At 34.8% G+C, this 25096-nt stretch overlaps 3 protein-coding genes across 6 annotated transcripts in view; 2 read left to right on the forward strand and 1 right to left on the reverse strand.

Annotated features, from left to right (window-relative positions):
* The first annotated feature begins 1202 nt into the window (after nucleotides 1–1202).
* On the forward strand, nucleotides 1203–7081 carry LOC102593980 (V-type proton ATPase subunit B2). Of its 2 annotated transcripts, none has more exons than XM_006364437.1 (15): nucleotides 1203–1339; nucleotides 1691–1756; nucleotides 2782–2837; nucleotides 2949–3047; nucleotides 3171–3230; nucleotides 3589–3700; nucleotides 3792–4000; nucleotides 4530–4658; nucleotides 4770–4907; nucleotides 5066–5216; nucleotides 5338–5420; nucleotides 5979–6026; nucleotides 6130–6183; nucleotides 6303–6386; nucleotides 6475–7081. In XM_006364437.1, the coding sequence occupies exons 2-15, from the start codon at nucleotides 1699–1701 to the stop codon at nucleotides 6658–6660; spliced, it is 1467 nt and encodes a 488-aa protein (XP_006364499.1). In that variant the 5' UTR covers nucleotides 1203–1339; nucleotides 1691–1698; the 3' UTR covers nucleotides 6661–7081. The 2 variants fall into 2 exon arrangements, with proteins under 2 accessions (XP_006364499.1, XP_006364500.1); XM_006364438.2 differs by having other exon boundaries at nucleotides 1225–1463.
* Nucleotides 7082–7944: 863 nt separating this feature from the next.
* Nucleotides 7945–11738, reverse strand: LOC102594528 (uncharacterized). Of its 2 annotated transcripts, none has more exons than XM_006364440.2 (8): nucleotides 11462–11738; nucleotides 11255–11365; nucleotides 10741–10917; nucleotides 10360–10428; nucleotides 10069–10268; nucleotides 9124–9539; nucleotides 8563–8747; nucleotides 7945–8433 (listed from the first exon to the last, which is right to left on the reverse strand). In XM_006364440.2, exons 2-8 carry the CDS (start codon nucleotides 11328–11330, stop codon nucleotides 8057–8059), a joined length of 1500 nt encoding a protein of 499 aa, XP_006364502.1. In that variant the 5' UTR covers nucleotides 11331–11365; nucleotides 11462–11738; the 3' UTR covers nucleotides 7945–8056. The 2 variants fall into 2 exon arrangements, with proteins under 2 accessions (XP_006364502.1, XP_006364501.1); XM_006364439.2 differs by having other exon boundaries at nucleotides 11255–11375.
* A 1443-nt stretch (nucleotides 11739–13181) lies between these two features.
* Nucleotides 13182–25096, forward strand: part of LOC102595091 (transportin-1) — a 19077-nt gene continuing 7162 nt past the window's right edge. For both annotated transcript variants that reach the window (XM_006364441.2, XM_006364442.2), the window contains exons 1-19: nucleotides 13182–13464; nucleotides 14040–14327; nucleotides 14653–14742; nucleotides 14886–14963; nucleotides 15047–15127; nucleotides 16042–16092; nucleotides 16709–16794; nucleotides 19933–19999; nucleotides 20116–20172; nucleotides 20269–20298; nucleotides 20404–20463; nucleotides 20559–20672; nucleotides 21309–21422; nucleotides 21600–21698; nucleotides 23284–23409; nucleotides 23484–23558; nucleotides 23640–23711; nucleotides 23861–23971; nucleotides 24815–24898. In XM_006364441.2, the coding sequence (XP_006364503.1) occupies nucleotides 13288–13464; nucleotides 14040–14327; nucleotides 14653–14742; nucleotides 14886–14963; nucleotides 15047–15127; nucleotides 16042–16092; nucleotides 16709–16794; nucleotides 19933–19999; nucleotides 20116–20172; nucleotides 20269–20298; nucleotides 20404–20463; nucleotides 20559–20672; nucleotides 21309–21422; nucleotides 21600–21698; nucleotides 23284–23409; nucleotides 23484–23558; nucleotides 23640–23711; nucleotides 23861–23971; nucleotides 24815–24898 (1860 nt within the window). In that variant the 5' untranslated portion in view covers nucleotides 13182–13287. The remainder of the gene's footprint in view (nucleotides 13465–14039; nucleotides 14328–14652; nucleotides 14743–14885; nucleotides 14964–15046; nucleotides 15128–16041; nucleotides 16093–16708; nucleotides 16795–19932; nucleotides 20000–20115; nucleotides 20173–20268; nucleotides 20299–20403; nucleotides 20464–20558; nucleotides 20673–21308; nucleotides 21423–21599; nucleotides 21699–23283; nucleotides 23410–23483; nucleotides 23559–23639; nucleotides 23712–23860; nucleotides 23972–24814; nucleotides 24899–25096) is intronic.

The raw sequence follows: 25096 nt of genomic DNA on the forward strand, positions 1-25096 counted from the left end.
AAAATTTCCAAAAATGACCTTTAGGGTCATTACATACTACTATTCTTCTTCTTCTATTCATGACTTTTTTGTTATTTGTTTGTTATGTTCAAGACAAAAAAATGACTTTATTTATCAACGCTACTTATGTGATTTAGACTCTCACGAAGTTTGCTTTAAAATAGTTATTACTATATAAACATTGCCCTTTTGTTTTAATTATTTATTATTTCTTAATATTTCAGTATTTTGGACGAATAAAAGTTCTTATGACTCGTAATAACGCCAATTGAAGTTTATATTAGTTTAATTTTTGTTATTTATTTAATAGCTAATTTTATCAGATAAATATTTTCATTAATGTAAATATATATTTATATTTGGGTAGATATTTGTATTTAAATTAAAGTATTGTATATGTCACAAATGTATTATCAAATTAACAAGATCTTCTAACTTCAAAATATATTATTTTAAAATAGTCCGAGTTCTTTTTTTTTAAAAAAAAATCTCACAACAAATGTGAAAATATGTGAATATATAAAATGTAGCCGTTCTTTTCACACGTTCATATGACATCTAAATAATTTAACATAGAATTCACATGCAAAACACATATTGTTAGATTACAAGAATAATACAAACAATTAATGTCTATGACGTAATATTAATGAGATAAGGATAACTACATGATTGAACCTCATCAAATTGAAATAAATATATACATTATTGCATTTAACTAATAAAATTATTCATTGACCATCTTCATAGGTTTGCGTGAATAAAAGATATATATGACGATCCACATTGAATATTCGCAAAAGAATATGTAATATTATTTCTTGCTAAGCTTATTATCCAAATCTTCACTTTAATAAACAATACTATTTCCTATAACATATATTTTTGGAATTGGTAATCACGTGTAACGCACGTATCAAAAAACTAGTATATATATATATATATCTCAAAAATCATAAATCTTTAAATTCTAACTCTATCTTGATATATACAAGTTTTTTTTTTTTTTTACGAAAACAAATATGTCATCAATTTCAATTTTTATTTTATAAATGTCCTATTTATTTTAAATATAATATCAGATCAAAATTAAAATCAAACAAACAAATTAAAATCGAAAATGGAGTAAATAAGCAAAATAAGTTCACCGGTAACAGCTCGACTCATGTAAGATGTTGATTTCCATATCACAGTATTAACCCATCTCACGTTCTCATATTTTTCCTTATTTTCTATAAGAAAAAGTCCCAATTATTATCTCTGCCATTAGATCTCAATATCGTTTCTCCACGGTCCACCTTGCTCTCTCTCTCTCTAAATTTGTGATTGAGAAGAAGAGGTACCTTTTCTTTCACAGATCCATTCTCCAATCTTCTCTCTTTCATTCTGCAATTCGATTTCACCGAAATCCGATTTGTTTTTTACTTACATCTGGTCGTAATCTGCTGATTCTGAGCTTACTTGTATGGTTCACTGTTCTTCCATCTCACTGTTGACTTTTGTGTTTGCGTTAATTTGTTATAAACTGTATTGATTTTTTGATGTTGACTGAAGTAAATAGATGTGTTTTCTGGACTGTTTGAACTGCATTTCTTCCTTGGCATTTTGATTACCTCTAGATGTTTGTGATCTGACCATCAAGGATGAAATATGCTCATTTTGTAACTTGTTATTTAATTGTGACATTCAGGTTAAAGTATGGGTTCTGCACCAAACAATCTTGAGATGGAGGAGGGAACCCTGGAGGTTGGAATGGGTAAATTTTCTGATTTCTACAAGCCATCTGTTTGCTCGACTAGAAGTATATTTGGCATTAGGATGATATTATTATATGTTCATTATGGCTATAAAAAAACTTGAGTAGAAAATAACACTTAAAAAAATTGATGGTAAAGGTAATTTTCTTCTTGTATGATTATATGATACAAGGTAAATATCTCTTACTGTTGAGGTCAACAGGATTTTGTAAATTCAGATGCAATTTTTTTGAGCTTCTCTTTGTGGTTCCAACTTTATGGGATGTCATCGAGGGGACGATTTAAATTGTACTTGATTAATCCAGTGGATCATCAAGTAAAAGCAGATGATTTTGCAGCTCTTTTTTGTTTTTATTTATTGGTTTTGTTGAACTCAATGCAATTCTAATAACCGATGTTATATGGAGTGAGTTGGGCTTCTAAGACCTTATATATCCACAGGATCAATGTCATTGGAATATTAATGTTTAGATGATTTTTTTAGAAATGTTGTTGTCAAGAGTAGTGCCACACATGAGGTACTAGTAGCATACATAAAGGATAAAATAAGAGAGAATTGTCTGTGATGGTTTGACTACATTGTACATATACTTCTGAATGCGATACTATGATTTCTTTTTCTTCTTTTAAGGAAGAACTACGCTATGGTGATTGACGGGGTTAAAAGTGAACAAGGTAGAGCTAAAATCATATGAAGGTTCACAAAAGTCTTACAATCTTTTGAAATTTATTTTGACTTAGTGAAGGACAATACATGGTGGTAACAAATGATTGACACTAACTAGTAGAGATTAATGCTTAGTCGTTTTGATACTCTTACATAGGTCTAATGTTTGTCAGGACTGTTTGGGTATTGGAATGAAACAGGCTCCTATGGTGCGGAGTGGATATTGAGGCTTCACGTAGCCAAACCCAACTAGTTTGATGTCATTGCATTGTTTTTGTGTTATATATAAACTCTTAAATTATTAATTCAGTCAGTTAAAAGTTTGTGGCAGATTTCTAACATTATGTACAATTGCAGAATATAGAACTGTCTCAGGTGTTGCTGGACCGCTGGTCATCCTAGACAAAGTGAAGGTAATTGTTGTGTGCTTTGATAATGTCCTTTTCTGGTTTTTCCTTAGTGTCATACTTTATTGTACTTATTTGTGTTGATGAAACTGGAATATTCATGTATGATCTTATCAGGGACCCAAGTATCAGGAGATTGTTAACATTCGTTTGGGAGATGGAACTACCCGGCGTGGACAAGTTCTTGAAGTTGATGGTGAAAAAGCAGTTGTCCAGGTTCTTTGGAATCACTTTTGCTGATTTAGTTGTCTGCAATTTATAATGTGCTCCTTTATATTTAGCATTTTTTATAGGATAGCGCAATCTCCTTAAGCACGGTCATTTTTTCCTTCTTCTCAGGTTTTTGAAGGAACATCTGGAATTGACAACAAATACACAACTGTGCAGTTTACTGGGGAGGTACACCACAGCTAGTATTTGTTTCTAAACTTCATTCATAGAACCCAAATATGTACATCCTGGTTAATAAATCACTCTGACTCTGAGAATTTCACATTCTCAACTTTCTTTAGCCTTTAATTTTCTCACTTGCATTTCCATCTTTTTACAAACTCTTGTATTACAGAAAGCAGTCAATAGTAAACATGAAAATGTTTGCTAGAGTAATCCTGTATTTGCAATTGGAGAAACTAGTGGAAAACCAGATGGATCTTAAGATGGAGACAAGTGAATTTTTTTATAGTACTGGATATGTTTTTGTGTGGTTCTGTCATTTTGTATTTGTACTATTTACTAATAGCGTCAAATATGCTTTCAGGTCTTAAAGACACCAGTGTCTTTGGATATGCTTGGACGCATCTTTAATGGTTCTGGCAAACCAATTGACAATGGTCCTCCTATTTTACCCGAGGCTTACAGGGATATTTCAGGCAAGCACTGAGCTCTGGACAGGCCATTATTTTGTTTTTTCATTTATGATTTCTCTCTAACCTTATCATATGTGTAACTTGTCAACCCTAGGAAGTTCTATCAACCCTAGTGAGAGAACATATCCTGAAGAAATGATACAGACAGGAATTTCCACAGTTGACGTCATGAATTCAATTGCAAGAGGGCAGAAGATTCCTCTTTTCTCTGCTGCTGGTCTTCCTCATAATGAAATTGCAGCCCAAATCTGTCGTCAGGCTGGACTGGTGAAGAGGTTGGAAAAATCTGACAACCTTCTCGAGGTTAGTAGTTTGTCATTTTCCCCCCAATCGTATCAAGGTCAGCTTGTAGGTTATTATCCGATTATTATAATGGAGTTGTTTAAGTATCTTGATAACGGAGGTCTGCTACATTGCTTGAGAGTTGAATGGCCTTTGAAGATTGTGCTTCCACTTAGCTAAATGTTTCTAACTTTTGTTTGAAACTTTACCACTATCATGACTTGATTGGCTTACATTTGCTGCATTTTAGAGACCTGGTCACCAGATTATGTCCAATTGTCACAAGACCTAAATGTGTGTGCACATTTTTCTTTTTCTTTTTGCCTTCTGATGGTTCATTAACATATAACTTGAAAACAGTCACATTTGTTGTCCAAAGTAACTAGAGGTTAACACTTCAGAAAGTTTAACAAGTTAGTTCCTCGTGTGTTACTTCTCTAATCTAACAATGAACAGCTGGATAGGCGCTTTTATGTATCTGTGTTCATTATGCATTTGATTGCTGTATGCAAATTGACGTAATTCTCACTTTTTTCACTTTATGCCAAAGGGTGGCGAAGAGGACAATTTTGCCATAGTCTTTGCTGCTATGGGAGTCAACATGGAAACAGCACAGTTTTTCAAACGTGATTTTGAGGAAAATGGATCTATGGAGAGAGTGACACTTTTCTTAAACCTGGTAATGCTTGCATTTTTTTTACATGAAAAATAGTGATATTTCCTTTTGTGAAAACAAATGCAGCTATTGAAAGTGAATGTCAAGTTTGATTGGAATATTATGGTTTTGCAGGCCAATGATCCTACTATAGAGCGTATTATTACTCCTAGGATTGCTCTGACAACTGCAGAATATCTAGCATATGAATGTGGAAAGCATGTGCTTGTAATTTTAACTGATATGAGTTCATATGCTGATGCTCTTCGTGAGGTATTGTTCATGAAGTGTATCTTGCAATCATAATTCTGTATTTTTGGAGCACTTTTGGACCTTTAAATAGATTCAAATGGTTTACCTGTTGTTACCTTTTCTGGGGGACTTCTTTTTCTTAGACTTCTGGCACCATAAAACTATAAATTGTCCTACAGGTATCTGCTGCCCGAGAAGAAGTGCCTGGAAGACGTGGATATCCTGGTTATATGTATACCGATCTGGCAACAATCTATGAACGAGCTGGACGTATTGAAGGACGAACGGGCTCCATCACACAAATTCCAATTCTGACCATGCCTAATGATGGTAAATCACTAAATCCCTTGCCAGCAACAATTTGTTGTTATTACTACTTCGCTTTCTAATATATATATATATATATATATATATATTGATGAATCTCTAATTTCTCTTATTATTCGAACAGATATTACACATCCAACCCCAGATCTTACAGGTTACATCACCGAAGGACAAATATATATTGATCGACAGCTTCACAATCGGCAGGTATGTTACAAGTCTCCTGGACTGACTACTTACGCACACTAGTGAAGGGGAATTATTTCTGAATGTTAGAGGAGATTTATAAAATGAACTATTGTTCAAACTAATATAGGAAGTGTTTGCCTTTTCAATACTTTCTCTTTCTTGATTTGCTCCTTTTATTTGACTCTAGATCTTTTTTATTTGATTCTGGGATCATCTGAGCTGGATTACTGCTTAGTGTCTCAGCAGAGAAAGTGATAAAAAAAAACCTATTCATTTTATGATTTAGCATTACTAGGAGGATATGCAATTTTGCATTACTATTTTTAAGAAACTAAAGCTAATTTAGTCTAAAGGTTTTGCTTTGGGATAAATGACCCATTGCTTGCTGTGTCAAGTTATATTCCTCAAATTGACTAACCAGCAAGTCACAGCAGTGGAAGGTTCTCTAAATTGAGATTAGCTATGAATAAAGCTTATGAGTGTGGATGTTTGGAATATCTTTACATTTTGAACAGTGTTTGGCTTATGAATAGAAAAAAATATCTAATGATTGTCTTTTCTGTCTGAATTTAACAGATATACCCACCAATCAATGTGCTTCCATCCCTGTCTAGGTTGATGAAGGTAAGCTTATGGATCTGTTTAGATATGAGTCTATTTAGATCTTTTCACAAACTGAGAGGACACCAAACATGTGAATATTAATTTACCCTTATAACTTCTGCAGAGTGCCATTGGTGAGGGTATGACTAGGAGGGATCATTCTGATGTGTCCAACCAGGCAAGAAAATTTTTCAGTAAAGATGTGTTTCATAACTGCTCCTTCATCATCATATGTTCAGTAAGACTTGACAAATATTTGCAATAAATGATGCTTAAATGTTATTCAAAAAATTTCAGCTGTATGCAAATTATGCTATTGGCAAGGATGTCCAGGCAATGAAAGCTGTGGTTGGAGAAGAAGCACTATCTTCTGAGGATCTGGTTTGTAACTTCAGATAAATTAGTTGAGCTTTGTTCTGGCCCTAATATCAACAACTTTCACTAATTAAATCTTTCTTGAATAAATCAGCTTTACTTAGAGTTTCTTGACAAATTTGAGAGGAAGTTTGTTAGCCAAGGAGCCTATGACACCCGCAACATATTCCAGTCGCTTGATTTAGCTTGGACACTCCTTCGCATCTTCCCTCGTGAGCTTCTCCATCGTATCCCTGCAAAGACCCTGGATCAGTATTACAGCCGTGATGCTTCTAATTGAAGGAGCCAGATTTGTACTTAATTACCTGTGTTGCCTTGGAATGAGCTTGATGATACATACCATGTGGTTTTCCTCGTTAAATTAGGAATCTCCTTTCAGCTCAACAATAAAAGCTCTCTCTACTGGGTTCCCAGAACCAAGGCTCTCCGGCATTTGCAAGACATTTATATTCTTTTGAGAACCAGTTAAGTCGTGGTGTAATTTATTGTGTTGTGTTATCTGCAGATATGGCAGGGTTTGGGTTCCTTTTAAAATTCTACATCAGTTGGGGTTTCTAGGAATTACAAAACCCTTGTTATATATTGTGCTCTTTTTTTGTTTTGTTTTATGTTGGACCGTGAACTAATTCTTTGGCATCTTTTTGAATAATGCTGCCTTTTGCGAGCTTCTTTTTTAATAATGGCAACTTCAGTTTAAGATATTTCTGGTAAACATAGGAATGTACTTTTCCTATATAATGGCAAATTAAGTCTACTTTGCAAACCTGAAATTGCTGCACTTGAAGGCTTCTACCTTCTCCAGACTCTACTATTTCACTGGGTATGTTGTTGCAAGTCTATTCTGCATTGGATTTTATACTCTTTCAGACATCTTGTTTGTGACAACCTACAAAGCTGAAACATAGAACTGAATATCATCTGCATCCTCTCTATACTTTGTTGCCTTGTGAGGTATATAACTCACATCTTTATCCAAAATCCAGACAGGTTTTCAAACGTCGAATCCCTCGTCAATTACTAAGAGGTCGCGTCCATGGATCCGTCTTATTTGACTGAAGTATAAATCATGAGTAATTTGATATCGAAGTTGAGAAAAGAAATATTGTTTGGACATATATCGACTGTAAACCAAACATTGATAGATAAATAATGCTTGGTTTTCCTTCAATTGTTTTCAACGGCCTTTTTCAAGATCTTTTCTTTAATTATTTCCCAAACGCGTGCTACAACAACAACATACCAAGTGAAATTCGTTTCTCCAAACAAGCGCTAGGAACACCATATTTGGTAGAGCGATAACAGATAGATGTTGCTCAGTGTCACTGACTCTTTGTTTGAAAAAAAATCCATAAGTGGTGTGTTTCTCTTTTGGTGTGAAATAGTGTCTCGATATGCTCCTATATTTATGGGATAATGAACACTATGAAACAGAAATGGCACTCGCGATTTGACCTGTCAGGTGAAAAATGCACCCAAAGAACTTCAATAGCTTCAATGCTCTGTGCAGATGGCGACAGTCCTACGCAGACTAGTTTTTCAGATGAGCAAACAATAGATTCGGACATGTTTCTTCGAAACAAAACCTCAAATTGATGAAGGATAACACAATGTATTACAGAATTTGGTGAAGAGGTAACTCTACAAACCAAATGGGAAATAGAAACGGAACTCCCATCTCATCCAGCTTTTGAAGTTCTCTTTACAGATGGTAACACAACTGAATCAAGATCCCCTGGATAAGGAGTCCACAAGCCTAATCCTCCCCTACTCTCTTTCAAACCACCCGTTTTATCCTTCTTAAATTCATCCAAAGATTTTACCCACTCTACTTTGGATGAATGTTCGCGGGTATGATTGTGCAAAATAAAAATGGAATTATACTCACAATTAGGGAACATAAAAAATTTGAACAGGCCTCCTAACCTATAGACAACATATCCAAAGCTCAACTGATCTCTCGGTGTGAAGAGGTGAACTTCATTGAACCACAAGCAACTAAACAAGTTACTCAGTGCAGTATGTTCTCGTATGATAACAGCTCCTTCTGGAATATCTGCAATTACCAAAGAGTTTTCACTATAATGAAAATATATGAGAAAAGACTAACAAGAAAGAATTAATGTCCTGGAGAAGTTGACACTCCTCTTAGTGATTGGAACATACAGCAAAGCCTTTAGCTTACCACTAGGAGTACTTTTCTTTGGATTCCATGGTTCCATTCCCTCGTAGCGATATATCTTCATATGAAGATCAATCAACGGACGAGCATATCGTTTCCTCCTTTTGTTTGCATCAGCCTCTTCATATACATTGCGGTGATGCTTGTGCTGAGCAATTGCAAATGTATTCTTCTCACGCCACAAGTATCTTCAAGTAGCCATCGTCTATGTTAGACTACTCATGCTCAATCAAGATCCAATACTTTCTAAATAAAGGAGACTTTTCTTTGTTTGGTTTAAATTTAACAAAGGAGATTAACAAGACAGAAATCGATGTACAAGTAAAAACTGTAGCGAGTTGTGGCTTATCAGGCAAACAGTTCTACTGGGTAAGGCTTAGCAAGTCCTGAATCTACCCATTATTACTTAACCACATACTCTTCCAGTAAATCCAATAATTTGACAATACAAGCAATCAATTTCACCCAAAAGGAGAAGGAAGGGGGGAGATAACAGATAAGGAACATAAAAGCGAGAGCAACATAATTGGACCGTAACATGAGATATCGTAACTAGTATATTACCTTTCAAGTAATAGCAATGGGTCAACTATCAGCTCCATTTTACCATCAATCCAGATACTGTACTGTGCTTGAGGAAATAATCTGTGGGTTAATATTTTGGGAACTTTTCCATTCCTTCTGGGCTCATCATATGGAGGATGCTTCAATAGAATCAAACGCCAGATACCAACCCATTCTCCCCCGTCGTTGTCCTCTCTAACAGTAACATTTTTCTTGATGAACTCAAGGGATATTTCATCGACAACCATAAGAAAGCAAAAGAGCTTCTGAGAACGTGCACTTATATTTGATGGCTGGTGAGGTGTATCATATCCATCAAAAATACCAGAGGCAACAACAAATAGACACTTCTTGACAAATTTGACGTCTTTCTGAGCCATTTCTGCACCACCATTCCGTATAAATCCACAGTGCACCTACAGATGAATATATATCAAAGCTGGACAGATATGAAGCAGTAAACTCAAATTGTTCTCGACTCCTGAGAATAACAAAAGGAAACCAAATCCTCAAGAGTTAGGAATAAGGGTGCCCTGAGTATGTAACATATTTTCATTGCTCTTTCCTAATAAGCTGCATTATTAATAGAATAATAGCCACATTCACTTGTGAGTGTGATAGTCTTTTCCAAGCCATATTGTTAATGTTATCACTGGGGAATGGAGCGCACTTATCTAAAAATACTTTATTGATTACAATATGAAAACACATCCTAAAATTAAGGAGGATTGTACAAAACCTAATTTGTACTTGAACTATAGTACTATACCAAAAGCTAAAGGTAGATTTTATTTTCAAATCATTGTTCACTGCTTCTTATATGAGCAAATTTGGTCTTTACCAAAAGTCTAAAAAAGGAGAGGACACTGGGCCTAAATGCAACAAACAGGTACAGAAACAGCTGATGCCTAAAATTAAGTTAGATAAGATGGTATGTTTACTTACCTTCATGGTTGGTTTTACTTTAAAGCTCTCATCTCTCTGTTGCCATGTTATATGTCCTCCAAATAAAGGTGGTGACTGAGATCCATTGGTTTCTGTAAAATCCTCCATAAAGTAAGACAGTGATTGCACAAATTTTTCCGGAGATCTCTTTTGTGGAATGACAATCTTATTTGGGTCATCTGCTACAGGAATAGAACAACCTACACAAATACAAGAGATAAAAGAGTAACCTTAACATTTCTCCAATACATTTAATACAAGAATTTGAATTTACAAATTTGGGAAACTCACGATGTGGAGGTGTCACAAGTCCCAGGCTCTGTATTGCTCCATAAATTACACTGCTTTTGTTACAAAGGGCTGTTTGAGATGTAAAATGCTTAGGTTGCTAATTAATTTCTGAAACAAAAATTGGCAGTAACAAGATCGATCATACATACTACTTCCAGCTTTAAACATCGTGGTTCCATTAACCATAAAGTTAAGAGAACTTGTGAAAGAGGGTAATGTTTTGTGCACATTTAGATTTCCGGGTGCTAAATATGCTAGGTTTTACCAAATGGGTTTGTCAATGAAAAACCACATCCTCAAAAGTAACTCGAAACAAAAACAAAAGTGGATGCTACCGTAAATATGGCAAAGGAAAATGCAAACAAGGTGTAATGCAGTTACCTGAAAAGAATGCAATAGATGACTGGCAAGACCACGCGTGGAATAACAATGCAGTTAGAATGAGCAGACCCCAAATAATTCCGCCCACAAGAACCAACCGAATGAAACCCCTTTTCCATATAATCTTCAGAGGAGAGTCTTGGTATGACTTCCCACTTGCAAGGCCTTCCTTACCATCTACATTCACACACACACACACAAAAAAATCTTCAATTTCAATAGTAATACAGACACTACCACTACAATGTTAGACACCCTTTATCGTAATTATACTATACTAATTTCCGTTCAGGTTCAATAGTTACTACTCTTTAAGTGCCACAATGCAAGACACCCTTTATCATATTTGCACTAATTTCATATTCGGTTTCAACAGCTATAGAGGCCCCATTGGAATGCAGGACACCCCCCCTTTTCATCACATAGAATAAATTTCTCTGTATTACTGTTTAAGTAACAATTTCGAAGAATTAAAAAAGATTTAACAAATGAGTAAGACAATATTTTGGTTTACCTCTAGATTGAAGATGATTACGGTCTGCCCTTCGGCTAGCTCTTAAAGAAATGGACGGCAAGAAATTGCTTTCCATACTCAATACATTATGAGGGTGATTAGAATGGTGAACTGCGCAAATCTTGCAAACGCATCAAAAATTAGAACCCCATATTCGAAAATTAATCAAGATTAACACTTTCTTGAAATGGGTTTTGAGTTTGTTACCTTTCAGTTTGATAAAAATCGAAGAGAAGCAGCTTCCTTTTACCAGATTTTGTGTCAATCTATGGCGTATTGTAGAAATTGAAACAAGAAAGGTGATTTTGATACGATCTGGAAATAGCTTGAATTTGAGTTGCTTGCTTAGGTTGTACGCTGTGCTTTGGATGTGAGACGCAGTGATTAATTTATTTATTCAATGCGCTTTTTCTTGAATTAGAATGAGGATGCCGACAAATCTTGCTGAAGACAGCATTAAAGCGATGTCGTTTTACGGTATGGCCATTATTACGCCATAAGTAAGGGAAAGATTGTGCAACATAATAAATACTCTAATCCGTTTCTTAAATTTGTCACCATATATTTTTTTATTTCATTTTTAATATATATTGATTAATTTAATAGTCAAATGAAAGCACACACATTTTTTAAAAACAATTTCAATAAAAAATCTTTAATGAAAATACTTTATTAAAAGTTAAGGTATTTAGTCAGAATAAAAATTAATTCAAATATTTAAATGAAATATATTGACATATTTAAAAGAAGGATCTTGTATTAAGCTTAAAAATTGTATCTATCTTTTTTCATAATCTAACTAGTCAAGGGACTAATCATTTCACTACCGTAAAAACTTGTTACGTTTTTGTAATTCTGCATTATAAAATAGTGTATATATAACAAAGTTGATCAATATACATAACTAGCTCATTGGACTGAAAAAATTACAACAAAACTCATTTGAACTTAAACATAAGTTGGCAACAACCAAAGTACTAATCACCAGATAGTGGATACAAAGAGGTTGGTTGGATTGACCTTCTTTCTTTTTGGGCCAGAAAAATCAAGAATTCAAAAATCTATAAAAAAAGAAGAAGTAATTCTTGGGCAAAAAAATAATTATTTGAGCTTGTTTAAAATTTACCCAAAACTTTTATTAAAAAGTTCATCTATTTATGATTTCACCTAATTATATTGATCATTTTCCCTCGTTAAACGCAATCATGTTCTGAAAACGTATATTCGCGGTAAACACATTATTTATATAATTTGAAAAATAATGTATTAAATAATAGTTAGTTGTTACCATTGTTATTTTTATTTTTTATATTGATGGAGCTTCGTAGCTAATTGTAGTAATTGGTAATTGTGCTATTAATATTTTTTGTTGAAATACCGTGTTATGATTTTTAGATAATGTATTTTTCTAGTTCATTATAAAAATAATAATTTTGTGCTAATAATTTTTTCGAATTTATAAGTATTAATCATGTTTCTTGTTTTTTTTTTTTTTATAAAAATGAAATATATTTTCAAAAACTATAATAAACACATGTTTGAAATTACAATCCAAACTCTACCCCAAATCTCTAGGCAAAAAGCTTAATGACAAACTTTTGGTCCTCATGCTTTCAAAAGTGACAATCTAAAAAAAAGTTAAAACAGTAAAATAAGAATTCCCTAAACTTGCACTAATTATTGTTTAAACCCAAAAAGTTTTACTGTATCCTTTTTTTTTTTTTAATTATTATTTTAAGAAAATAAATAAATGAAAAAAGAAGGGAATAATACAAGTCGGACAAAAGGGCGGCTCCAGTCTCCACTACACAGCTACGCACATGTCTCGGAGGCTAATCATTGACCCACACGGTCCCTTAATTGCGTCACACCATAAAGGCGTAAACCCTCACACACCTGATCATACTTCCTACAAATGCCCCAAACCCCTCTTTTGAAAAACACAAAAGCCTCCTCGTCTTTTTTTCTCTCTGTAAAAAACTCGTCGGGAAAAAATAATAATATCCCGTTGCTCCGATCACTGTTATCGGAAGATGGCGGCGACTGGAGCATGGCAGCCACAAGAGCAAGGTTTCAAGGAGATCTGTGGATTATTGGAGCAACAAATGTCTCCGACTTCAGATAATTCTCAGATTTGGCAACAACTTCAACACTACTCTCAGTTTCCAGATTTCAATAACTATCTCGCCTTTATCTTCGCTCGTGCCGAGGTACTTTACTCATTATTCTCAATTCTTTTATTTATTTATTTATTGATAATTTTCTTTGATTTTTACTGAATAAATTCAATTTTAGGGGATTGATTCCTTTTTAGTGAGGTTTTTCTTGTATGAAGCTTGCTAGTTGAACTGGTTATGATTTGATTTTTTTTCTTAGGGAATTTGTCCCTATGTGAGCTGAATTGACTTTTTAGCAATGTGTATTGAACTTAATTTGTTGCATAAGTCATCCGTATGTGCTTTCTTGATAGTGAATTGATCTTTGGACATTACTGATGAGACTTAAATATTGCGTTTAGTCCCAAGTCTTCTTTATGGGATACTGCCAGTTCTTTCTCTTTATTTCATTCCTTGATATTCTATAGGAATTTAACTTTCTTGGTTCCCCAGCATATTGTTAATTTCATTACAGTAAGAAGATGGCTTGCACTGACATGTGATTTAATGTATGGAAGATGGTATTGTGCATATGGCAATGGGGATTGGTTTTCGCCTAAACGTGCTATGATATTTGAAAATCTACAGTTTTTTCTCTCTCTCAACTATCTGGTTGGACTTTATAACAGGGAAAGTCAGTTGACATTCGGCAGGCAGCTGGGTTGCTATTGAAAAATAACCTGAGATCTGCATTCCAGAACATGCCTCTTGCTAACCAGCAATACATAAAATCAGAGTTGCTACCTTCTCTAGGGGCAGCAGATAGACACATTAGGTCCACAGCTGGAACCATCATTAGTGTTCTTGTACAGATAGACGGAGTTGCTGGATGGCCAGAGTTGCTACAGGCACTTGTTAGTAACTTGGATAGTAGTGATGTAAACCATGTGGAAGGAGCCATGGATGCTTTATCAAAGGTACCATTTTCTGTTATTTATCATGCATTTCACTTAATAGAATCCACAGTACAGTGGACACAGTGTGAACCTTGTTGACAATGTCTATACTGCAAATTGTTGCACAACTATAATGAAAAGTAAATTCTTTTTCTTCTGTATTGTGTTCGTTACATGAGACCCTCATGATTGCTAAGTTCTATTTGCAGCATATGTTGTAAAGGTAATGATCTTTGTCTCTCCTTACATTGTAACGTGGTCAAAATTGCGAAAGTGGACATGTGTCAGATCTGTGTTTTGTTCATACTGATACTTAATTGGCACGCTGAACATTTTTTTAATGCAGATCTGCGAGGATGTCCCACAACTCCTTGATTCTGATATTTCTGGATTATCTGAACGACCCATTACTGTTTTCCTTCCAAGGTTTCTCCTGGTAAACTAATTATTTCCTTATTGTTATTCCCTTATTTGTCCAGATATTGATTTGGTTGCTTATTTTATCATATAGTTTGCAGTTAATTTGTCAGTCCGTGCTGGATTTATAGTATCATTCTAACTTGATCTTTCAATGAACAGCTTTTCCAGTCGCCTCATGCTTCTCTCAGAAAGCTGTCATTGAGTTCTGTGAATCAATATATAATGCTGATGCCTAAAGTGAGTACCATCAAGTTGTTTCCTTTCTATTGCCATGCGCCATTTTCACCTCTTTACTCATTTGGTTAGTGTTCTTGTTTTAGATTTTGCATCTATCCATGGATAAATACCTTCAAGGCTTGTTTCTTCTTGCCAACGACCCTGCTCCAGAAGTGCGGAAATTGGTAAGGGACTGATGTAATATCTAATCTGCCTGTTTGATTTCTCCTTATTGGTGACAAATTTGCTTTTTGTTGTAATTCCTGCTTGTGGGTGGTGTGACTCATGCTTATGAGTTGCATCTTTAGAGTAAAGTGATGCACATAATAAAAGATAACATTTATATCGTTCAATTTACAGCTATTTATGACACTTCAGCAAGATGGATTGACCTTGTAAGACTGAACTAATTCTGTCAAGAAATTTATGACTTCTAGTTCACAGATCATGTTTCTAATGAACTTCTAACAGCTAAAGCAGTCCTTTCTAGTACATCTGGAAGATGGGCTGTTGCTTTCTGTGTTTTTTCTGATCAGTTGCTTTCTGAGTTATTTAGCTTGGTTATAAGATGGTAAATTTGTAAGTCTATTTTCCCCCAAGGCTTAGCTCAAGTGGCAAAATGTGGAAGATTTGTGGCTTAGGTCGCAGGTTCAAGCCCCACACCGCTCAAAGCGAAGCCTGGTATATAAGTGGAGAAGGGTAGAGGGGTGGGCCCAATTATCCACCGAGTTTAGAAGGCTGTGATTGGTCCAAAGGGTGGGTCACAAACGGATTTCTTGGTTATGAAAAAAATAAATAAAAAAATTTGTAAGTCTATTACAACTTAGATTTTTTCCGTGTTAGTCTATGATTTCCATGTCAAGTATGATGAGAGTTGGATATTTAATTGTCTGTTAGTCTACTGGGAAAGTGTTTTGCCAGTTGACCCGACTGTTCTGCTTCTTATCACTTTTTTCTTTATTAATTTTCTCTACAAAATGCATGTTTTGCAAACATTATCACCTGCAAAAGAGGTTTTAGAACTCTTTCTCTGCGATTTCACCATTGTAGAGAGTTTTCTTTTGGTGTCACCATTTACTCAGTTTGCGTTGTTCAACAGGTTTGTGCGGCATTTGTTCAACTAATTGAAGTTCGTCCTGCCGTTTTGGAGGTGCATCTCTTTCTATTCTAAATTGTCTCTATTCTCTTTCTCATATCTCTTTTCCGCTCACACTTGCTTTTAGGTATGGACAATTGTTCCAGATTTCTAGAAGTTATGAAATTTTAAATAATGTTAATAAACATTATGAAGAAATAGGTTTTTAACCACATTTTTTTGGAGAATGCGAAATAAGTTCTTAACTGTGTAATGATTTGCAGTTTTTGATTGCTTCTGGTCTTATTCTTGTCTTCTCTTTGTCCTTTAAATAAGTAAAGATGTCAATGAACTGCACCAAGAATGTCTAGTTATGTCTTATTGGGTTTCGGGGTCAGGTTGCAAAATGCAGCATCACTTGTACACTGTCAATCAATCAAACAATCAACTATGCATCATTTTCAAAATAGTTAGTGTTGTCGATATGAATCCTATATATTAGGACAGTGTGTGGAGGTTAAATTCATTGTGGGAGTATTACTTATATATGATCTGCAATAATATTTAGGAAAAAAAACTGAACAGTTTAGCAGCCTTTTGTGGTCTTTCCTTGAGAGTATGGAACATCACACTCCTCTTTTTTTTTTTTTTTTTTACATGTTCTTGATCAACTTTTGATGCTTTGACACAGCCACACTTGAGGAATGTTTTGGAATATATATTGCAAGTCAACAAGGATCCAGATGAAGAAGTGGCGCTCGAATCTTGTGAATTTTGGTAACTCCCCTTGATGCTTCATTTAAAATATCCATATTTCTCACTGGCATCATATCATGTCAAGCGGGGAAAGAAGATGATCTGTTTGGATGCTTTAGTAACCTTTGCTTTGAGAACAAATTATCTTTCAAAATTGTGCAATAGATTTCATTTCTCTTGTTGGTAAAATCAATGATAGAACCATAGAGATGGTCCTTTAGTTAACATGAACTGGGAAGCTTTGGTGACATGTTTATGTACTGATGTTGGCTGTAAGGTTTTACAGCCTTTGGGTAATTGGATACAGTGTCTTGCTTTTTAAAGCATGCCTATGTTTCATTTGCTTGAATGGACCAGAACTCAATCTTCAAGTTTATTTGTTCCAGAGCTATGCAAAATATGAAAATATTAGAGCCCACATGTGCCCCATGCATTTTCAACGTGATATATTTTGGATATAGCATATTGTTAGAAAAATGTTAGCTAGCATGGGGAGTAGGCAAAGAAGTTGAACTAGACTATTGTAGGAAATGTTTGTAAAACAATAGTTAAATCATTTTATGATACTAGGAGTAAATAGAAAATAAATTTTGACAGATGGAGAGAGAACATACAATAACTACGCCTTAATGTCAAGCTCATTGGGGTCGGTGATAGCAATCCTTGATATTAATTTTGGTCTTGTTTTATTCTAGTAATCAATAATTTATCTGTTATCAAAAAATAGGTATTCTCTAAATCTTTTGTCATATAATCTCTATGTAATCTTGAAAGATATTTGTCAAGCGTGGCACTTAGTGTAATTGAGCCCAAAATGACTAACCTTTTTATCGCAACTAGTAGTATCATCATTTATACAAGTACTTCCCTTTGATGGAGGGGGAGAATAAATTAGTTTGGAAACCTATAAATAGGGAGTTAAGGAAAAAGGAAATACTTATTTGGGAGGGAAGGACCAAACAAATTGTTTTAGATATCGGCAAAGGGCCAAATATACCCCTGTACTATATGAAATAGTTTAAATATACCCCTAGTTATACTTTTGGGGTAAATATACCCCTTATGTTATACTTTGGGGCTAAAAATACCCTTATGACTAATAGAGGACACATGGACGGCTAAGATTAAAAGAACTATTTAATTTAAAATAAATCAAATTCGGATATAACCCTCCCGCCCCAATAATTTAACCCGACCTAATCACCCGACCTAATCTATAACATTGACCCACCCAATTTATCTTTAAAACAAAGAAAGCTAATGTCCGATTGAGTTTTCTCCGGCAATCAATGAGGGTCTGCGAACTGGTACTTCTTTATGCATGTCTAAATTCTGCATTTTCATCCTTGTACGGATTTAGGAGAGGAAGACCAGATTCAATGGTTGTATATTATAAGAGAGAAATTAAACATAAAAATTATCAAATATAGTAATTGGGGATTCAAACATTCAGTTCATACCTATGAAATCAATGATGAGCATGCCATTCGAACAACACTCAGTTGCATTCTGGTAAAAATTCATTCCAAAAGGAAGCTTTCTACACCAATAATGAGTTCTACAATTGCTCTCTCTCAGGCAGTTCCCGGTATCGGAAAATGGGTCACCAAACTGATAAATTCTATCAATTCTGCAATCCATCAATCGTGGATTTTGAACCTTTCATATCTGTTGAGCATCGCAAATTTGCACCATTAAAATGAGCAAAGAAAGAATCAATCTTATTGTTAGTGCCATGCCCCAATTTTAATTTGCCAAAGAAGACTATTCAGCTCTTTACACACTAGTCTAATTATATGAACATAAAGTTAATGGGCAAAATGTTATCCTACAAACACGTATGAGGCGTGCAGTCAATTTTTTAAATTCAATTGAGTCTTTATGCCCAAATCAGAGTAACTCAATCGGATATTAGCTTTCTTTGTTTGAAAGATAAATTGGGTGGGTCAATGTTATAGATTAAATTGGGTTAAATTATTGGGGCGGGCGGGTTATATCCGAATTTGATTTATTTTAAATTAAATAGTTCTTTTAATCTGAGCCGTCCATGTGTCTTCTGGTAGTCATAAGGGTATATTAAGCCCCAAAGTATAACATAAGGGGTATATAACTAGGGGTATATTTAAACTATTTACTATAGTACAAGGGTATATTTGGCCCTTTGCCGTTTAGATATTATGGTAGAGGGATACTGAGTTTAAAAATACTGGTTGTTTGAAGTTTGATCTGATGGCATTGCTAACCTATTCAGTTACCTTGTAATATGGAAGTGTAGCATAGAAATAATGTTAGGGATGACCATTTTACCTTCTAAGAAAAGCAAGTGTGGTAAAGCCTAAAAAGGAGTTCCCACCTATGGGATTTTATTTTTCATTATGTGAATAAAGTGGAAAATGTTATGTCACCTAAGAATCTCACCAACAAACGGGTCGATTTTCTTGAGGTTGTCTAGTTCTACCTGTTATATCTTCCTCTTTTTCATAGTTGGGTTCATGAATGAATTATGCTCTTAGTTGCTTATGCAGTCTTTTGCTTTTACCTATTTATTTTTCTTTGAAAAACTCTCAATTTCTGGTTGAGAATTTGTTGATTTTGTTGAAGTGTTACCATTTCATCTGAAATGTTAAACTGATAGAAAGATCACTATTTTCTTAATTATGTCATCAACACGCTCTCTCACCTGCGGGCCTGAACTTTTTTATGGGCCAAACATGTGAATTATTTTTGATAACGAGTGGCGGTAAGACTCGAACAGATGACCGCTGCTTGCTTTGATATCATGTGAAAAAATGGATCTTGAGCTTAACTCAACCTCAAAAGCTAGTTCATGAGGGTAGGATTGCCAAGAGCCCAAGACCATATAAGGAGATCACAACTCATTCCCGCAGCCAATGTGGGACTTGACACTCCCTGCACGCCCAAGATTAGACCACTGGAGCGTGGCCTGTTTAATACAAGGGGCTAACATTGAGAAGCACAACGACAAAAGCCATGTGATACCAATGCTTGACCATCTCATCTAAAAGCTTAAGTTGTTAGGGGAAATACATTTTTGTTTATTTTAATTATGTCTTGAACAGATTATGTATTATTTGGGAATCTTCTGTCATGAATTTATTTCACTTGTCAATTATGATTTGGTGTGGGCATCATTGGCAGGTCCGCATACTGTGATGCTCAGTTGCCACCTGAGAACTTGAGAGAATTCTTGCCACGATTGATTCCGGTATGCTTTATTCACAGGTTTTTGTCTGTTTGTTTCCAAAACCATATGGGTATATGGGTCTTTCGTGAGAGCATATTCTTTTGCATTAGTGTAATATTTCCTGCACCACTTTTTAGGTTTTGCTGTCTAACATGGTTTATGCTGATGACGATGAGTCACTTTTGGAGGCTGAGGTTTGGTGTCTGATTCATATTTAGATTTTCAAATAAGTACGAAGTATTATGTTGTGATTTGTTTTTGCTTAGCCAAACATTATTATCTTATTGCAGGAGGATGGATCTCTGCCAGATCGTGATCAGGTTTGGTTGCCACTTCTTTTTTTCTTTTCTTTTTTTTCGCTGAAAAAGTGATGCTTACTCTTTTGGAAACTAGAAAATAATTACACTGGAAATCATTGTGGACAGGACATCAAACCTCGATTTCATTCTTCACGTTTTCATGGTTCCGAGGATGGTGAAGACGATGTATGTGGTTTACTTGTAACCAATGAATTTCTTATTTAATGCTCACTTTTGAATGGCCTTTGACACCACTGTTATGCTTTCTTTTCTAATTATAGGATGAAGACATCGTAAATGTGTGGAATTTACGTAAGTGTAGTGCAGCTGCTCTGGACATTCTCTCTAATGTGTTTGGTGATGATATTCTACCCACGTTGATGCCTGTCGTTCAGGTGATTAATTATGTTTAATATGAACTCAGCTATCCTTTCCCTTCTTTCATTTCTATCCGTGTGCGTAAAGAAAGGAAATTCTTTACTCAGGTGCGCGCATCCTGATGTTGATTTGTAGTAATTCCTTGAAATTGGTCAAAATTATAGGTTTTGTGTGTCAATATTCTATAGATAAATGATGTTTGTGAAAATAGTATAGTTCAATTTTTGTTGGGATGCTACATCCGTGGAATAAGGTGTCCTTGGTCACCTTATATATGGTCTTGGGAAATTCTCCCCTCATGAGCTAGCTAGCCTTTGGGGTTGAGTTAGTCACAAGGTTCATTTCCTTAACATTCAAAACAAAGGGCAGAAAATATTGTCATTTATAATGTATCTGTTCTCATCATATTCGTTGTTGCTAGCCATGACAATGGCAGAATGCTTCCTTCTAAGCCGTAATTCTCTAAGAGGATCAATATTGCATGAATCTGAAGAAGTAAAGTTTTATCATCTTGGAAGAAACTCTGATCATACTAGTGATGAATAAAGGAAACAAGAGAAACTAGGAACTGAAGTTATTGCCCTTTGACCTTTTGTGCTAGTAGTTCGCTGTAAATGGATCTGATATGCAGCAACTTTCTTGTATCTGAACAGGCTAAATTGTCATGTTCGAATGATGAAGTCTGGAAGGAAAGGGAAGCAGCTGTGCTAGTTCTGGGTGCTATCGCCGAGGGCTGCATAAATGGACTTTTCCCTCATTTAGCGGAGGTAAACCTATTATTGACAAGCTTCCTGTAGATGAATTTCATATTAATGTAAGAGTTAGTGCATAAAATGTGTGAAATGTTATGTAATAGATTTTGTCTGAGATATGCACATATTGAAGGAACTTATTTTCTATTGTATCCTTTCATGCTTTTCATTCTTTTTCTTCTTCCCATTCAGATCATTAGCTTTCTCATCCCACTTTTAGATGACAAGTTTCCTCTAATACGAAGCATTTCCTGTTGGACGCTGTCCCGCTTCAGCAAATATATTGTTCAGGTTGGTAATTAGTGCTCCTTCTCTAGATCAAAGCTAATGAAAAGCAAATATATTATAGTTGTGATTGTATTGGCCATCATATTTGTATAGAGTCTAGCAATCCTACACCAATCTTTCTTGGGTCAAATTCTTCTCCACAATCCTATGGTATGTTCTGGTTTCAGGGTCTATTGCTGTTCTCCTGAAGTAGATGTAGTTGTAGCAATGTTTTGATAGTTCAGTTGTAAATGTGCATGGATATAGCTATATCAACAAGAAAATAGTTTTCATTAAGATGTCTGAATATTAAGTTTATTTTTATTATTTAAATTTAGGGGAAAATGCATAAGTACCCCCCAACCTATGCCCGAAATCTCAGAGACACACTTATACTATACTAAGGTCCTATTACCCCCTCGAACTTATTTTATAAATAATTTTTACCCCTTTTGGCCTACGTGGCACTATCTTGTGGGTCCAGCCTGTGTTGACAATTTTTTCAAGGATAGTGCCACGTAGGCCAAAAAGGGGTAGAAAATTATTTATAAAATAAGTTCATGGGGGCAATAGGAACTTAGTATAGTATAAGTGTGTCTCTGAGATTTCGGGCATAGGTTTGGGGTGGTACTTATGCATTTTCCCTTAAATTTATGTTCAATTAAAGGAAGAAGAGAATTTGTTTTTTAGGTCTGAATATTAATCATTCAGATTCAGCCCATTTTCCAACTTGGTCAAATTCTTCCTCTCCTTTTCCAACCAAATACCATTTTTTTTCTTTTGAATAAGTAAGTTTTCATAAGCTTTTACAAGTATTTATCTAATATTTTTAATATATGCAATATTCTTGGGTGAATTGATATTTATGAAGAACTCTTCTTGCCACAATTCGTTTGTTGTCAGAACTTCTTTGGAAGAAGTTATCATTGTTTCTTGAGAAAAAAATGTTTGAGAAAGTAAATAAATCATTTTTTTCTGGGGTGGGTTATAATCTTATTCTTGAAACAATTTTTCGGAAGAAGTTATCTTGGGTTGGGATTATAACTTTTATTGATATAATGTTTAATTCCTATTTTTTTAAAAATAAATAAATTATGCACATTCAGATATTGAAAACAAACAATCTTAATGATTCAGTGTTCAGACCTAGAAAGTACATCTTAATATTCAAATGTGCAATCAGATTCTGACATCTTAATCTTAATGTACATCTTAATATTCAGAAATCTTAATCTTAATGAAAACAAATGAGGCCTTAGATGAACTGGCCAATGTGGTCTTGCATATCTGACTAATATTGATGCCGTGATATTGAATTTATTCTAGTTGTGTGCTTTCCTAATTATCAAATAATGATCATATATACTAAATACTATATGTTAGCTTGGGTAAGTTGTCCTGCACTAGTTCCTCTTAAGAAAAAAGTTATCTTGCATTACTTTCTCTTGTCCGACTGTTGAATTTCTATTTGCTGTTTGAGTTTTTCTTTTTTACCTTTTTTTTATCTATGGTTCCTCTGTTTGACTGGAAATAAATACGTTTTTTGTGATATGCTAGTGTCACTAGATAATTTCTAAGTCTTCCTTCTGTTTGTTTGACTTTCTTTTAGGGCACTGATCATCAAGAAGGGCGTGAACAATTCAACAAAATTTTAATGGGTCTTCTACGGAGAGTATTGGATGATAATAAACGAGTGCAAGAAGCTGCTTGTTCAGCCTTTGCTACTCTTGAAGAGGTCGTAGTGATAAGCTGTTTGTGATATTCAGCTTCTGCTTTATCTGTACCTAATTGATGGTTTACTTTTTGTAGGAAGCTGCGGAAGAGTTAGCCCCATGCTTGGAAATCATTTTGCAACACTTGATGTGTGCTTTCGGAAAATATCAGGTCTGTTTGTCTTCTGAACATTGGTGACACCATATTGTATTTCCATTTGTTAACAGTGTATGAACTTTTATGTGTTCATAGAGACGGAACCTTAGAATAGTGTATGATGCCATTGGAACGTTGGCAGATGCAGTTGGAGGGGAACTTAATCAGGTTGGTTTAATCATGTAGCTCACTCTTTCTGTTTTATTTAACGTGTCAGTACTCCTCTTACTTAATGATTTCAAGTTATGTTTAAGAAATTTTGTAGGCTCGTAATATGTAATATTTTCCTTTTTAATTCTTTTTGTTGGTTATGACAGCCCAAGTATCTTGAGATTTTAATGCCCCCATTAATTGGAAAGTGGGAGCAACTCCCAAATTCAGACAAGGATCTTTTCCCACTGCTCGAGTGCTTTACCTCAATTGCTCAGGTTGATTTTTTAAAATTGAAACAAGTAGATATGTTATTTATGGTTATTAGTATGAATGAACTTTTGCGTGAATATCTTGACTTATTGTTATTTGTGAGCCTTTGGTCTGATGTTTCTGCATCTTATAGTTTCTGGACGGCAATAATTGGTGCATTAGTTTGTTATTTGTCTTTTTTATCTGTTTTTGTTTTGGGGGATCAGTTGGTTGGTGGAGTTCTGAATTTTAAGTATAATATGGTGGGTTGGTTGGTGAAGTTCTGAATTTAAAATATAATGGTCATTTACTAGACAATTGGTCCATCCTATGTTGAAGACCTGCAAACTAATTGAGTAGTGGACCTCGTGCATCTCTGATTTACAATAGCAATTTTAGCTTAAGATATTATAAAGAGCTTTTCTCTATCGTTTATTTTGAATGCTTCATATGACTGCAGTATTTTTGTCAATGATGCTGTTGAATGTTATTAAGTTCAGTGATATAAAAGGGAGGGGGGTGAGGTACATGAAGAATCTGTTTGACAAAATTTAGAGGTTTACATGCTATTTATATGGCTAGGTGGATCTTTATCAATCTGGTTACCTTCTCTCCAAACTAAGCTTGATACTTTTTTAACTTTTCATTATTTGGAGGAGAACCAACCACCCTGTGTAGTCCTGAATCTGGTCCTTACCTTCAAATTCTTGAAGAATACCTTTTGTTTCATTTGTGTAGCACTGTATGTGACCATGCTAGACTTTGTACTGGATAGATATTTATTGCTGAAAAAAAACTACATATGCAATTACTGTCAGAAATAAGCCTCTTAGGACTATATATTGTTATTAACCATTCTCTTATTTCAGGCTTTGGGTACTGGATTTGCACAATTTGCTCAACCGGTATTTCAGAGGTGCATTACCATCATCCAGTCACAACTATTGGCAAAGGTATAATAGGATACCAAACTGCTTTCTGTCACTAATCTGACCTTCTTCTTTTCATTTTTCTCCTCCTTATGTGTGTTTGCGCGTGTACATGTAGAGGCCAATACTTTATTGGAAAGACAACTTTGCACTGTTATGATTATATGTTCTAAGCATCCTTCCAGGTTTCTTGCATTCACACGATTGCACAGCCCCCCCCCC

Source organism: Solanum tuberosum, unplaced genomic scaffold (assembly GCF_000226075.1).
Source record: "Solanum tuberosum cultivar DM 1-3 516 R44 unplaced genomic scaffold, SolTub_3.0 scf00500, whole genome shotgun sequence".
NCBI classification, from domain to species: domain Eukaryota; kingdom Viridiplantae; phylum Streptophyta; class Magnoliopsida; order Solanales; family Solanaceae; genus Solanum; species Solanum tuberosum.

Coding starts and splice junctions, on each gene's coding strand:
- LOC102594528 (XM_006364440.2), bottom strand. CDS start 11,330: ATGGAAAGCAATTTCTTGCCGTCCATTTCTTTAAGAGCTAGCCGAAGG. Junction 8,748..9,123: donor CCATTGCTATTACTTGAAAG/GTAATATACTAG, acceptor GGCTACTTGAAG/ATACTTGTGGCGTGAGAAGA. Junction 8,434..8,562: donor AAAGAAAAGTACTCCTAGTG/GTAAGCTAAAGG, acceptor TGGTAATTGCAG/ATATTCCAGAAGGAGCTGTT.
- LOC102593980 (XM_006364437.1), top strand. CDS start 1,699: ATGGGTTCTGCACCAAACAATCTTGAGATGGAGGAGGGAACCCTGGAG. Junction 1,757..2,781: donor AACCCTGGAGGTTGGAATGG/GTAAATTTTCTG, acceptor GTACAATTGCAG/AATATAGAACTGTCTCAGGT. Junction 6,184..6,302: donor ATTCTGATGTGTCCAACCAG/GCAAGAAAATTT, acceptor AAAAAATTTCAG/CTGTATGCAAATTATGCTAT.